Source organism: Triticum urartu, chromosome 2 (assembly GCF_003073215.2).
Source record: "Triticum urartu cultivar G1812 chromosome 2, Tu2.1, whole genome shotgun sequence".
Classification (NCBI taxonomy): Eukaryota; Viridiplantae; Streptophyta; class Magnoliopsida; order Poales; family Poaceae; genus Triticum; species Triticum urartu.
The window spans coordinates 752332892-752348925 of NC_053023.1; the positions used below are offsets into that span (position 1 = coordinate 752332892).

At 46.4% G+C, this 16034-nt stretch overlaps 1 protein-coding gene and 1 pseudogene across 1 annotated transcript; both read left to right on the forward strand.

The window, feature by feature from the left end:
• Positions 1–841: 841 nt before the first annotated feature.
• Positions 842–4803, forward strand: LOC125534659 (annotated as a pseudogene).
• Positions 4804–12190: 7387 nt separating this feature from the next.
• LOC125538600 (disease resistance protein RGA2-like) lies at positions 12191–15169 on the forward strand. Its single transcript, XM_048701861.1, has 3 exons — positions 12191–13670; positions 13770–13846; positions 14129–15169. The coding sequence occupies exons 1-3, from the start codon at positions 12191–12193 to the stop codon at positions 15167–15169; spliced, it is 2598 nt and encodes an 865-aa protein (XP_048557818.1).
• The last annotated feature ends 865 nt before the right edge of the window (positions 15170–16034 follow it).

Consider the following 16034-nt stretch of genomic DNA (forward strand, 5'->3'; position numbering starts at 1 on the left):
GAACTCGAATGGCCATCAAGTGTACAAGTATTTTTATATAGTATATTTGTTGTAGTTGGACAAGCACACAACTTCAGCAGTAAGTGCATCTCCAACGGCGACCCGCAAATTTTCTCCCGCATCCGTCCGTGGACACGGATGCGGGAGGCCACCGTCCTAGAAACAGTAACATCAAGCTTTGCAACGCGGTTCATCAGGCGACTTGAGCGATGCAATGTGAACAAAGCGCCATATGCAATGGTAGCGGGGCCATGCACATGCAGGTGGTGGTGACAGCATGAGATTATTCCTCAGAGGAAAAGGTGACTAAAAAGCCGAAGTTGACGTGCTACCAACCTTAGACCATCCAAGGATAGCTGATGCATCCGGGAAACTGCGACCAGTGGTAGTATTTTATGAGAAAGTAACAATGGGCGCACCATCCCCCATGTGTTGTCTCCACTAGCTCGCGTGGATATCATCGTTCCTTCCGGTGACAATGAGCAATCCCAACATCGATATATTTTTGTTATGCTTAATTAATCGAAAGGCGGTAAGCCTGTTCAGAAAAAAGTATGTTGGCCACAGCATAGCTTGGGCCTCTATGCTATAGCTAGTTTGACAAATAATACTCCCTCTGAAGTTAGTATAATGTTGAGTCTCTTATTTTTGGACGGAGAGAGTACATGGCAGGATGAACTTTTGTGGAACGTGGAAAGTAAACAATGCCATCTGTGCTTCCTAGTCACATTCCTAGATCATAGTATTTCGTTGACGCCACCAACCATCCTTAGTTGGGCTCAGACTCTACTAAAACCCTTTCTCCTTTCTTGTTCCACCTCCCAGTCCGGACACAATGAGAGGTAGACTAAGAATAAGCCTCCTGGCCATCTTCGGCAGAGTCTGCAAGGCCTTTGACGCTGGGGATATCCTCATCTCGTGGCTGATATGTAAGCTTCCCATCGTCATCGCGATACTGGTATGCCAGCTGCGCAGTGGGAAAAGTGCAAGCCACCGCCTCTTCATCGCTGTCAAGAAAGCCATCGCCAACTTCTCATGGCTGAGATGTAAGCTGGGTATGGCCATGTCTGCGGATAATTCGCCTCCTGCTCCTGCTGGCCTCTCAGATTTCCTCACTGGCATCGTCTTCACTCTCCTCTTGCTGCCAGCTTATTTGATGGTGTTCCTCGTCATTATGTTCTTTGGCGCCTGTTTGGTTACAACGGCAGCCCCCATTGCATTCGTCGTTGACCTGATAGCCTCCCTGCACGACCACACAAAATCATGCCGTCGCCCAACCACCTTCTTCCACCACAAAAAACCATGCCGTCGCCGAACCATCTTATGCTGTGGCCATCGCGTTCACGTCCTCCCGTCCGGCGGTGGCCACCGGAGTAGTTTACTCCTGAGCTGCCGAGCTTTCATTGTCAGAAGAAAGGTGCGTGTGTTATCAAGACCTCCACACCACCCAGGTACGTACGCCCCATGTGTAATCTCAAAACCTTTTGGTCCAATGTATCAATGATGATGCCATTTATCTTATTCTTTTTAGAGTCGCAGCAGGAACGTAAACACAGCGGAGTGACATTTTTTCTGTTGATTTTCATCATGTTAGCCTCTGTTTTACCACATAGAAGCGTCCGTCGGGTATCCTGTCTATCGTCACTAGTCAATGTATATAGCAAACTCCAAACCCTTCAAAAAATTCACATATCTTTTCGTCAATGAGTTTGCAGGTTGGGGATCGATGTTTCTCGGATGCCAACTGCAAGTCGGGACTATCTTGCCGCAAATGGACTGGAACTGGATGCACCGGTAAAAGATGTGTCCGGACAACAGTCGCTAGCCCGTTCGACACAGTTGTATGTTCTGTTGTGCATTTTTGTTTTGCCATTTGATTATTCTTTTTAGAGATAATTCCATATTACAATCTCAAACTACCACCAATGTCTAAAACACAACCCTAAACTACGAAACCGTCTAATATACAACCCTCACCTTTCAAAACCAGATCAAAAAACAACCTTTTTGACTCGTTTTGACCTATCAACAACATAGTCACCGCCAAGTCGTATGACATGTCACCATCACATGAATCTAAAATTTGCTTCTATTTTTTATCCAGTTGGCAAAACTACTTGAAACTTTCACAGATTGAATCTAAGGGTTGTGTGGATTTTTTCATTTTTTTCTGGAAAAATATTTTTGGCCAAAATTTGAAACGAAAAGGCTCTGAATTTGAATTTTTGCTCTAGTTTTTTTATACTTGGCAGAACTTGTTGAGACTTCCCCAGATTAAACATAATGGTTGTCTGGATTTTGAGAATTTTTTCAAATGTTTTCTGCCAAAATTTGACCCAAAAATGACTTGGCGCTGACTAGGCAGTTGGGTAATAAAAAACCATTCAAAACCATTCAAAAACCACCCCCAGGGTTATTTTTTGTCCGGTTTTGAAAGTACAAGATTGCAAATTAGATGGTTTCGTAATTCAGGGTTGTGTTTTAGACTTCGATGATAGTTTGAGGTTGTAATATGAACTTATCTCCTGTTTTTATCCTGACAATTTGTTGATACCATAGATATCACTCACTAGTCATGTACTACACTTTATCAGTGAAACTAGCAAGTATACCACAAATAACATAGATAATTGCCCATATGGTGTCGCTGCGTTACATCAACTTTAACATAAATGGCTATGTGCATCACATTAATGCATAGGCCGGGGGTTCCGACCTCCTTTTCTAAAAAAGAAAACATAAACTAGCGAGTATTCCTGACAAAGCTAATAATACAAATTCACCAGGACAACTCACTGCCATTCAACAAGTACGCGTTCCTCAATAGTAACAGATATCCCACTCTTCACATTGTACAACCAGGAAGATTCGGTCACCGATCAACTGAATGTAAGAGTCACTCATGCTTGCCAGTTGATTCTAAAATTTTTGCGGTATGATTATGAATAATGCAACTACACACGGCAATTTTTGGCAGAATGGCGTCAGAGCACTGATGCTGGATGTATACGACTTCCAGGAGGACATATGGTTGTGCCATTCATTCGGAGGAATGTGCTTGGACGCCACCGCCTTTGTGAGTGAGCAGAATTGTTCTCTGAATGGATGGCCATTAAAATGTTTCAGAATCATATATCCTAATGTGACCGGTAACTATTTATGCAGGAGCCCGCCATAGGTACCATGAGGGAAATAGAGGCATTTCTTGTAATGAACCCGTCAGCGGTCGTGACACTCATCCTCGAGGACCATGTCAAGTCTCACCGTGGCCTCTCCAAGCTGTTCATCAAGACAGGCCTCACCAAGTACTGGTTTCTGGTATCGAGGATGCCACGGAACAGGGAGGACTGGCCCCGTGTCAGCGACATGATCAAGCTGAACCAGCGTCTCCTTGTCTTCACCTCCAACCGATTCAAAGAGTCAAGTGAAGGAATTGCCTACCAATGGAACTATATGGTCGAAAACATGTGTGAGTTTAAGCTTCAGACTTTTATTCTCTTCAGTTAATGTCTCAAGATAAATATGATTTGCTCTAGTAGTTTACACGGTCGCCGTCTCTTATCACAGATGGTGATGTCGGAATGAACTCTCGTGTCTGCCGCAATCGCTCCGAATCGGCTGTCCTAAGCGACAGAAGTAAATCATTGGTTCTTGTGAACTATTTCCGCACGCGGCCAGTCCAAGGGACAGCATGTATGGAGCACTCGCGAGGGCTCGTGGAGGTGCTCAACACATGCCACACTGCTGCCGGCAACCGTTGGGCTAACTTCTTGGCTGTGGATTACTACAAGGTAACGCCAGCAGCTGGAACTCAGTAGGACATGCTAGAATCTTGAAATCCCGAATCGAAATGATGATTCGTTGGTTGGTTGCCCAATTTCAGAGAAGCAATGGTGGGGGCGTCTTCCAAGCTGTGGACATGCTGAATGGGATGCTAATCTGCGGCCACGATGATGTGCATGCTTGCGGCGGGCGGACAAGTCCAGCCTTGTTCTTGTTTCGTTTCCTTCCTGGCTTGTTCTTGAGGCCTGCTGCCTACTTGTGGCGGGCTGTTCTCTTGTAGTAGAAACGAACTCTCAAGGGAGTTGAGGCATGATGCAAACACGAAATGACAAGTCATGCTCTAAATGGAGTTTACAAATGGTGCAGTCAAATTTCTCTACATTATATTGGGGTACTTCACTATTATTAACTGCATTGTTGTACGTATTTGCAATCTAGACACACTGCACGATTATTTCAAGAGTCAATTACACCATTGGTTCTAGAACTTGGCATGAATAGTCACTTTAGTACTACAACTTGTGGTGTACATTGAAGTGGTACAAGAAGTTGGCTTTACAGTGCAAACTTATTTGTATACGTGAGCAGCGTTGACGAGGCGTGCCAACGTGGCGTGGGGAGTGACTGGATGTTGGCACATCCACATTGTATCTGCAATTCAGGACATATTGCACGGTCCTATCTTATATTTTGTAATTGGTTGCATCACTTGAGGCTCCACGTTAATTCTCTTGGATGCACCGTTCGATGCTCCATGTCAATCGTTAGAAACAATGCAAACTATCCGTACAATCTCTGTATTAATATATCCTTAGGAGCCCTTGCCCATTGTCACACGTCCAAGCCTCTGGAGTGAAATCTTTCACGGGATGCCAAAAAAAACACCTCTCTAGCAGTTTCCTTCCTCCCCCGATCTTACGCCGCGGACGCACCTAGGGTCATTTACTGACCCAAAGTACAGGTCTTCCCCATGATCCAGCAAAAGCTTCTTCCGGATCTCCTTCCTCTTCACGCAGCAATCTCCCTGTTCGAATAATCCATACAATGCCTAGTAGGTTAATTAGTTTCTACATAAGTTGATTAGTCCGGCTAGGAATCATTTTTGTATGTTACGGTGACTTAATTGTTTGGAAAGTAACAAGTCATGTACGCGTAGGAGTTGGTTTCATAGTTTTAGATAGCGCGCTAAGCCTCTTAGCGGCGGAGCTCTTCTAAACGCTAGCGGAGCTATAGCGCGCTATTTAAATTGTTTGTTCATTTGTTTGGACCAATGTAACACTCAGGCACATTTAAAAGTATTCTAACCACTTTTTTATTTGGATGTTTGGTGCCCTTTCCTTTCTCTTTAAGAATTATTATGCATGCAATTTGTTTTGCATCCGCGGTCATCCAAGAGGCACGTAAAAATGGTTCTATGTATATTATTTTGTGTTACTCAATATATTCTCTGTAAATTTTTTTGCATGTGATTATATAAATATGTGTCTACGCATTCCCACAGCAACGCGCGGGGTATCATCTAGTTTAAGATATGAACCCACCCCTCAGTCTCATCTAACATTGCTAGGGTCATTTGGCGACTATGGCACCCTTTTTTTTTGTACTACTGCAGTATAGATGAGGTAACTGGCTTCTGAATTTAGGGAACTGTTTAGTTCCTTTGGCCTTTCAGATCGCAACACAGCTAACAAAGGTCGGCCTTTTAGGTCGCTTTAAGTTTTTCAATGAAACCAGTTTAATTAGTGTGCAGGGCTTGGGCTTAACTCGTATACTATGATGATTGCAACCAATATTATTAACTAATTATTTCCTTGTGAGGCTTAGCCCCGTCCCCCGCGTCCCTCTCCGAGGCGACATGGGGGAACCCTAGCCGCCCCCGCCGCCTGCCTTCCTCCACCCTCCCCTCCCCCTCGCCGCCGCCGAGAGCCACCGCTGAGCAAAGCCCAGGCAGTGCTGGCGGCGGCAGGGCTTCTCCCCTGGTGCGGCTTCCCTTCTTCCTCGCGGCGGCTTAGTCACTCCCCGTGGGCTTGATGGCGCGGCGCTTCGAAGCTCCGACGGCGGCTTGCTTTGCGGCAGGTTGGAGAGTCTGTCTCCGTCTGGTGGTGCCGCCTAGACAGCGGCTGCGGCCTAGGGCTCTTGACCACAGATTGGATCTGGGTGCTGCTCGGGCCTGGCCGTGGCTGCCTATCAGGCTTGGTGGCGCGGCGCTTCGAAGCTCCGGCGGCGGCTCACTTTGCGGCAGGTTGGAGAGCCTGTCTCCGTCTGGTGGTGCCGCCTAGGGCTCTTGACCCCAGATTGGATCTGGGTGGTGCTCGGGCCTGGCCGTGGCTGCCTGTCAGGCGTGGTGGCGGCGAGTCTCGCGGTCTCGGGGCCTCTGCCTACAAATTTCAGGCGAAAGAAATGTGGCCCTATATTCTGCGGAACATCAAGTTGGTGTCCCGCTGGGAAAATGCATCTTTGGTTGCAGGCAAGTTGTGATCCGATCTAAGCAATTTGCATAGTATATCCAGGCAACAATCGTCAACTTACCTAGAAGTGGATGTTGAATCTTCTTGCTTGGGTGTGTGCACAAAACCTCGAAAACGTTGCTTTGGCGTCATTTTAGAATTAATTTAGTGAGGCCCTGCAAAAAAAATTGTTAGGCAAGAATATCCATGAAATCATATTTACGAAACTTAAGTGATTTAGGCAAGTACTATTTATATGTAGACAACTGATTCGATTGTAAATAGCAACTTATGTGCAAATTAAATCACTTTGTTGCTAAAAAAATCTCTTGGCAACTCACGCCAACTTCTCTAGCAACTAACTATCATGTGTTGGGCATATTTTTGGCGAAATAAAACCCAACTCTCTTGGGAGCGGATATTTGGGCAACTCATGCCAGCATCTCTAGCAACTAACTATCATAAGTTGGGCAAGTTTTGGACACTTTTGGCTCAAATCATCGATGGTTCCAGCCCCCGCATCGCAGGAGCGGTTGGCCAACTCATGCCATCATCTCTGGCAACTCACTATCATGCGGTGGGCAACTTTTTGGATGCTTTCGGCTCAAATAATCAACGATTCCAGCCCCCGCATCCCCAAGTCATAAACCACCGCGCGCTCGAAATCATCGATTTGCGCAAAAAGCCGGGACCCCGCACAACCCTCTTCAACCTCCCTACCTCGCCTCTATCGCATAGAATCATAGATTTGAGTAGAAGAGCACATGCTTAGGGGGGCGATTTCGAGATACTTGCCGATGATTTGCGGCCCATTCCTCGACCATTGGTGACAACACTTTCTCGGCTCTAGCTCCTCCCCGCTAGGTGGTCACAGCGCATGGATGGCATTGCCCCCTTGGCTCTTCCTCTTGGTTCGCTTCCTGGTCGCCGACACTCTAACACCTCTCTCCTCCCTCCGCTTGCTAGTTGCCGCAAATCCTATGCCAACAAAAATATGAAAAAATATTGTAGGCAACTTTCTGACATTATTAGGCAAGTTAGTGTAGAAATCATTGACTACAAGAAAGCATATTTTTTGGCTAGAACTCAATGCTCAAAAAGGTAATAGATTGTAAACACACACATACATGATGTATGCTCACGGTTTCATGAGCCTACAAATCCATTGGATGGCTAAGAAAAGAAGATATACAAAGAAGAAGACAAAAGAATCACACAGATTCATGAGTGCATCACCACATGACAAGAAATTCCATTGATTTTGTCTTCCTCTCGTACACGTATTTTGTCTCAGAATATAATCAAGGCTGGAATTAGTGTAGCAGCAGCAGCAAATCGGGTGCTAGGCCAAAGAAATGAACATAGCTAAGACTAGTGTGCAACGACCAATCCTTGTTAGAAAAATGAAAGCAGCAATGGTACAATAACTAGAGTAATATGGTACGTCCAGTTCTGCTGTCGTTGAGGTGGCAAAACTTGTGGACAAGTGAACTTTTAGGACTCCCATTCCAATCTTTATCTAATCTGCGTCAACATCTAGGTGTCGCAGCTCATTGTAGGCTGAATTAGCGGAAATTATGAGCAAATTTAGGCGGCAGACCAACAATCAATAACAACATCGAGAAGAACAAAACCTGAAACAATATAATGGGCAGGGAACTACAGATTTTATGCACTATTGTAATACATACTACCTGAAGTTTAGTCACAGGTTAGAAAATTAGCATCTTCTCTCCAAAGGTAAAATGAGAGGACTGAACTTTATTTGGCTTTTTAGCTTCCACATTTTTTACTGGCAGCAGATATTATGAAATGAACCAACTGAAATATCTGAATCAAGGGCACAGATGTGCAACTAACTTCAGACCATCTTTTACCATGCGTACAGACTGATAAATCCACATGGCACCTACTAGTATGTATGCAAATCTGATTCAGAGGAAAAAAAATCATAGATCAAAAAGGTGCCAACACGTCAAGGTCAGCATCTCTCTAGCAATATGTAAGCAGCAAACTAGAAGCACGCACACACGCATCAAGCAAATGACAGGTAGACCTATTTCACAGTGTTTTTACCCAAAAATATACAGATGCAAGCTGGTGGCCTTCAGTAAGGCAAACACCATGCATTTAACATGCAACTAATAAATAACTATCAGGCAAATGAGAGAGGAAACTACTATTTCACAGTGTTTCCACCCAAAAATTTGAACAAGCAAGCTGGTGGCCTTCACATAGGCAAGCACCATACATTTGGCAGGCAACTAATAGACACCTATCAGGCAAATGACAGGTAGACCTATACATTATAGTGTTTCCACCCAAACCCAACGAATCCAGGAGGCAACAAGTAAGATGAATACCTGGCAAATTAACACTCAGCAACGAGCAAAAACTATTGCAAACATAGCCTCCCGCATCTAGCACCTCCCCCATGTGCTAAAACATGCACGCACACACGCCCAAACAGAGAGAAATCGAGTTCCCCTGCCCTTCCTCAAGCTTCAACTATCGAGCATCTCGCAACCCCAACCCAATTTGAGCGCATCCAATTCTCACGCACGGGAAAAAACGGCGAGATGCAGAGATGGGAAACAAGGATGGGATGGGGATTACCGCAGTTTGAGGGTCGATCTGGTCTTCCTCCACTCACCACCGCTCCTGCCTACGCCCTGCTGCTGCCGTTCACCGCTGCACCGCCGTGCCCTTCCTCGCTAGATCCTGCCGTCAATGAAGCAGCACGACTAACATCACCGAGAGCAACGAAAACTCCTTCGCCCCTCGAACGGAAACGCCGAGCGCCGCTCCAATCGACGCGAGGTGGACCGCCGGAGGAGGGCGAAGGCAGAGAGAAAGGGGCAGTTTCGAGCCATTTCATGCGTTGGGGCGTGGGGAGGGCGGTGGGGAGAGGAATGGAGAAGCGCGACGTGGTTGGGGCTGCGAGAGGGGTGGGAGGTGGACTAGTCGCCCGGTCGGCCGGGCCGGGCAGACAGGCCGTAACCTGAATTAAACGCTCCCCGACCAGGCAGCACCTGCGCGTGCGATCAAGATCGGACGGCGCGCGAGCGTGTGCGCTCGGGAAGACCAGGCAGCACAGCTGCACTTTTTAGGATTTGGGATATATGTTTAAGATACGCAACATGCATGGAGCGGCTCTCCTCGGTGTTGCCGCAGGCGGAACAAAGAAAACTGTGTGAGGCCGGCCGTGACAAATTAAAGCATGGTTGCTACTTCCGCCCGCAAGCTTTGAGGGTTGACACCTTCCAAGAGATTGTCATTGGACTCCTCTCCCACACATTTCACACCCATCCAAGAGCTCTCCCACCCTCCTCTTGCTGCTGCTGGTGCGCATTTGACAGCGAGCCTCTCATCGACGGCAATCAACGCCGATCCAGGTGAGCTTCAAGCTTGCTTTCTACTAAGTACCGCTTCATTTCTTCTTCTGATCTTTTTTCCTCTGTGTGTTGTTAAAAATAGATCAACCAATCTATTCTGGCTTCGAGCAACCCATTTTTCAAAGAAGAAAAATCGAGGGAAATTTCAGCAATCTGAGGAAGAGAGCACTAGCTATAGCAAGCAGAAGATAATCTGCTTTTATTTCATTATTTGAGGTATTTTCATGTACTGCTTCTAAAGTCTTCTGGCATATTCACAAAATGAGGGACATCTCTCTCTTTCTGTTGTGCACTCTCCCCAGGCTTTTCTTATCTCCTTATGTGAATAATCTCATTTTAATTTGTATATGTCCGTGTATATTTCACATACGTGATTTGTAGTGGAAGTACACTATCTTTCTTATCGTTACCAATTGCAAAGACATACTGAAACTTTATAACTTTGTTCTTACTTCATGACATTTCTCTAAAGTATCTACTGGAACTATAAAACATTGTTTTCACTTCATGGGAATTAACAGTAGTCATCTTGTTGCATACAAATAGTCCGCTTGTTAATTGTGTCCACCGATTGCTTTCAGGACCTGCCAACCACAATGAGCCTATCTGCCATTGGGATCGTTGGTGCCATCAATGAATGTGTCACTTTGTTTCAGTGGGCCAAATCTGCCATCTCATCTCTGCAATCCCGATGGAGTGGCTCACAGAAACAACGTCTTCAGGATCATGTCTTGCAACTAAAAAGTGGCCTACAACGAATGAGGGATACTCTTCCTGCAATGTACGACCTCATTAACAAAGCAGAGTGGAGAAGCCATGAAAACAAGCCAGTGGTGAACTCAGGAGAGTAACTATACTAACCCACTCCGTTGGAGATGCAATACTCTCGATACGATATGGTAGGATGACTACGGTCTTAATGTGTTCCAAAGCTTATAAAAGCAAGATGCTATCCTACAGAGCGATCTTTGGAGGAACACACCTATATGAGCCCGACTACTGGTCACAGTCTATGAGATTGGGGTGATCTCTAGTAAGCTCATGAATAGGCCAGGAGTGTGACTTATATGCTCCACCCGAGGGGTCAGCCTTCGGCAGCCTAGTACTATTAAGACGTGTAGTGAAACTTCTTTACGCCAAACTGACAATTCAAGGCATAGTCCATTGTTCAGTTGTGAAGGAGTGTAGCTACTTGTTCTAGGTGAAGTTCAACCTTAACAGGTCTTCACTGAAACACTGGTATGTCGAAACAGCAATTGAAACAGAGGACACAATGGGCCCTCGAGATCTGGTGGGGGATTGCTGAAATCTGAGATGGGCTCTAGGCCCATATTGCAATTTCTGAAAAATGTCTAAGGGCCCATGTGGGTTATATGGCACTAGGTGTAGTGGGAAGTTTAGTCCCACCCCGGAAGTGGAAGGAGAGTTGGAGTGGTTTATAAGGGTTTCTCTTCTACATGCTATTGGAGCTTGAGAAGAGAAAGGCCCTCGCGCACTCCTCCTCCGCCGCCCGCCTCGCCACGCCACGCCACGCCACGCCTCATCACGACGCGCCGCGCCGCGGGTTGCGGGATTGAGCCGAGCCGAGCTCACACCTACGCGCTTATTTTTGTCAGTCACTAACAGAGAGTTTTCTGACAGCTGGGCCACGATTTGAGACGTCGGATCGTGGGCTGTCATGGACTCGGACGTGGCGCCCACCGTCGTTCCTTTGCTGCTGCTGCCGTCAACCGTGTACCGAAACCACGCCCTTCTGGTTCCTGTACGGGGTGAGGGGCGAATAGGTTTTTGGGCAGCGATTACGCGACTGCTCGCTTCCGATCGTCTACTTCCTCTACGTCCGCGTCGCCTTCATCATCACCATGTCCACCGACGCCGACCGTGCCGCCGCCGAGAAAGCTGAAGCCGACAAGAAGGCCGCCGAGGACGCCGCTGCTGCCACCAAAGCTGCGGCCTCTACGTGGGCTACTGGAGGGTATAACTCGTTTATCCCGCTCCTGATTATTTTCATATTAGCAGTACTAGCAGTATGTGTAGATTTGTCTACTGTTTGCTTAGTACGTGCATGTTTAGATCATAGTCAGTACGTCATCAACTTAGTCAATGCCATGCTAGTGATTTACTCATGGATTAATTTAATCAAGAAATTGCCTATTTACTCAACAGAGCTTAGGGCCGGCGGGAGTATATATCCGTATCTAGTAGACAAATTTAAGTATCTAGACAAATTTAAGACAAGAATTTTGGGACGGAGGGAGTATATGCTTGTGTATATTTCACTTAGGTGATTTCTAGTGGAAGTACAATATCTTTCTTAAACGTTACCAATTGCAAAGGCACACTGGAACTATAAAACATTGTTTTCACTTCATGACAGTTCTCCAACGTATCCACTGAAACTAACTTCATGGGAATTTTTGGTGGAAACATATCTGGAGAAAATAAATTAAACAGTAGTTGGCTTGTTGCATACAAATAGTCCGCTTGTTATATACTCTGACAACAAAAATTACTACCAAGATGCTAATTGTGTCCACTGATTGCTTTCAGGACCTGCCAACCACAATGAGTCCATCTGCCATTGGGATCGTTGGTGCCATCAATGAATGTGTTACTTTGTTTCAGTGGGCCAAATCTGCCATCTCATCTCTGCACTCCCGATGGAGTGGCTCACAGAAACAACGTCTTCAGGATCATGTCTTGCAACTAGAGAGGGGCCTACAACGAATGAGGGATACTCTTCCTGCAATGTACGACCTCATTAACAAAGCAGAGTGGAGAAGCCATGAACACTGTGTGGCTAAGCTCCTTCCGTGTCTTAAGGATGCTGTTTATGAGGCCGAAGACCTTCTTGATGAGTTCACATGGTATGAGAAGAAGGTGCAAGTGGAGGGAAATGCAAGCCAATCTCCTTTCACTGACTTCTTTCATATCGTCATCGAAGGCAGCTTCGACGAAGTTAATGATGTCCAATCGAGGTTGGACCATCTTTCAAGTATGCTGGATAATTTGGGGCTTCATGGAATTGCACAACGCTTTGACAAATTAGTCAGGCCAGAGACCACGTCTTTACCAAATGAAACAAAAATATTTGGTCGTGCCAAGGAGCTGAAGCAGGTATTGGGATTACTCGGTGTACCTACATGCCCAAAACGTAAGAGAACAACTAGTTCAATTGATGCATCAACACGCACATCAACAAAATCAAGAATATCGAGTCTTCCTGTTTTGGTGATAGCTGGAATTGGTGGTGTTGGAAAGACCACTTTGGCACAACATGTCTGCAACCATCCACGAGTGAGGTCCCACTTTGATCTGATAATTTGGATCTGTGTCTCGGATGACTTTGATGTGAAGAGACTAACTAAAGAGGTCATACAATCATGCACTAAAAAGGAGGGGGCAAATGATAATTTGAATTCTCTTCAACATGCTCTCTCTAACCATGTGAACAATAAAAGGCTATTGATAGTCCTTGATGACATGTGGGATGACTCCTTGAAGGAAAATGGGCAGTGTTGGAAGAGGTTTTGTGCACCTTTTAGAAATGTCCAGGAGGGAAGTATGATATTGGTCACCACTAGATGTCCAAATGTTACTGAGGGGGTGCGCACAATGGAGCATGTTATAGTTGAAGGTCTCAAGGATGGCGTATTTTGGAATTTCTTCAAATTGTGTGCTTTTGGATCTGAGAGTTCTGACAATGATCCCGAGCTAGAGCGTATTGGCCAAAGAATACTTCCTAAATTGAAGGGTTCTCCTTTGGCAGCCAAAACTCTAGGACGAATGTTGAAGATGGACCTTCAAGCATCTCATTGGAATTCTATAGTTGAGAGTGAGCTATGGGAGTTGAAACAAAAGGAAACCGATATTTTGCCTGCCCTTCGGTTGAGCTACATGTATTTACCATTCTATTTGAAACAGTGCTTCGCATTCTGTGCCGTGTATCCCAAAGATTACAAATTTGAGAAGGCATGCTTAGCTGAAATTTGGGTAGCAGAAGGCTTTGTGGAGCCTCAAGGTGGTGTTCCCATTCAAGATATTTGCTATCAGTATTTCGAAGACCTTGTGGCGCGGTCCTTCTTTCAAAAGGTTAATGGTCGATATGTAATCCATGACTTGCTGCATGACATGGCACAAAAAGTTTCAGAGCACGACTGCTTCATCTTACAAAATAAGAGTGACTTTGATAAAGTTCCCCAGAATGTTCGCCATCTATACATACTCCCTAGCAGTGAATTTGATGAGCCCAACTTGTTGAGACTATGCAAGTACACGAAGCTGCGCACTCTAATTTGCAAGATTAATTTGGGGAAAAGAACATGCTTTGTAATGGACCACTGATGTACTAAACTTACACGGATGCGTGTGATGTCTTGTACCTTCACAAATGAATTACCAGATAGTATCGGTAATTGGAAGCATCTTCGGTACATTGAAATCTCTGGAACATGTACTTTGAAGAGGATTCCTTCAACTTTCTGTTGGCTATATAATATGCAGATTTTATATGCCAAGAAATGCAAGCTACAAAGCTTACCCGCTGGCTTTGATAAGTTGACCAGTTTACAGAAATTTGAATTAAATGGACTAACTATTGATTCAGCCAACAATGATATAGAAGTACTTGAAGATCTGCAACCTCCTACCAGCCTCAAGCATCTCTATGTCAGGAAATATGTCGGTGTCTCGCTCCCAAGCTGGTTTCAACCACAAAACTTGCCAAGCTTACAATCTCTTGATTTTAAAGGTTGTGTTGGACTGAAGAGCATAAACTTAAACGAGATTCCTGCAATTGGTACTTTCTTGTCCTTGACAAAACTATGTATTGATGGGTGCAAAAATTTATCAAGCCTAGAAGATTTTCTGCAACCAAGTTATGTACCTGGCATCAAGAAAATAGAAATTAAAGATTGCAAGATGTTAGCATCTGTACCAACTGATATTTTTGGGGGTTTTCATTTCCTTGAAGAATTGTGCATAGTTAATTGTCCGAACATCTGCCAGCAAAGATTGGTTTCACCATCCCTCAAGGAGCTCAGTTTGTGTCGTTCTAGTCTCTTTTGCAATATTGACTGCTGCTCCCTCACCTCCTTTCATTGTCAATGCGAGTTTGCCACGTCCATACAACTACAAACATGGAGTCTTCCAGCTTTAAAAAGGTTGGAAATTTGGTGCAAATCTCTTACATCTATTGGAGGCTCCCTTAGTCTTTCCATTTCTACAGGCACTGGCAACATTAGAGCACTCTCGTCCCTTACTGTCCTAGTTATGCAGTGTGAAAAATTGTCGACCCTTGATGGCATCCTAACACAAGAATACCTACCTGCTATTGAGACAATTTACGTCAACTATTGTGACGAGTTACTGTCCCTGCCAGTTGAAAGGTTTGTGAGTTTCCCTTATCTGAAGCGTCTGCGGATTTGGAACTGCCCAAGTCTCAGCTGGCAAAGAGGGCTCGTCTTGCCATCACATATAAACGTTGAGATATCCCGGTGTCCAAAGTTAGAGGAAGTGGATGAGATCAATGGAAGAACGGCCTAAGGTATTTGTGCTATAACGCTCGTTTCCTGTCCAGCTTTTATCTCTTTGTTGCTCGAAATTCCCTATATACTGTAAATATTTTACCCGTGTATTAGGCAGTGATGATCCAACTTAAATCGGTATCACTAGAGTATGCTGGACTTCTCATTGATGACACATACATGCATTATCTGTCTTGTTCGTGCTTGTTAGTTCCAATGTCTAGTTCGTATAGAAATCTGGATCTGTTAATCTTTTCCATAGGGTTTGAGATTGGTTGGCGGAGGCCCGCTCCCGCGACTCGCTCCCACCCCCGAAACCCTCGCTGCCGCCACCTCCCCTGCCCATCTCCGGCGGGATCCGGCCGCCCTCGCCGGCGCGCGGCCCGAATCCGCCCCCCTCCCCCGCCCTTCCTTCCCAGCCCCTCCTTCCGCCCTCGCGCCGCCTCCCTGGGAGGCGGCCGGGGCGGCCCCTGCGTCTCTCCCCTCGGCTTCGCATCCTCTTCCTCTCCCCTGCCGTCGCCGGCGGGCGCCCCCGGCTCTGACCCGGGGGGGCCGGCGGCGGCAGGATCTCCTCTCCCCGCGCGCGCGTCCTCCTGGCCCGGGGCAGGGGGCCGGCGGCCGTGTCGCTCGGTTTGGCGGCGGGGTGGCCGGCGGCGGACGTGGTGACGGCGCTGCTCCTTGGCGGCGGGGCGGCGTGGTGTGGCCGACGTCGCGCCCCCGGCTCAGATCTGGGCCCGGCGGGCCCCATCTGGGTCCTAGCGGGCCAGCCCCCGGCGTGGCCTCGTTGTCTGCGGCGCGGTGAGGAGGAGGAGCAGCTCGGATATGGGGCGTTGGCGCCGATGGCGTGCCGGCAGCAGCGCGAAGGCGGGAGCTTTAAGTCAAAA

What these genes read in the sequence shown, in the direction of transcription:
- LOC125538600 (XM_048701861.1), top strand. Translation starts at nt 12,191, where the DNA reads ATGAGTCCATCTGCCATTGGGATCGTTGGTGCCATCAATGAATGTGTT. An exon ending in TGTTCCCATTCAAGATATTT is followed by an intron (nt 13,671 to 13,769) that starts GCTATCAGTATT and finishes TGGCACAAAAAG; the next exon opens with TTTCAGAGCACGACTGCTTC. An exon ending in AGAATGTTCGCCATCTATAC is followed by an intron (nt 13,847 to 14,128) that starts ATACTCCCTAGC and finishes TATAATATGCAG; the next exon opens with ATTTTATATGCCAAGAAATG.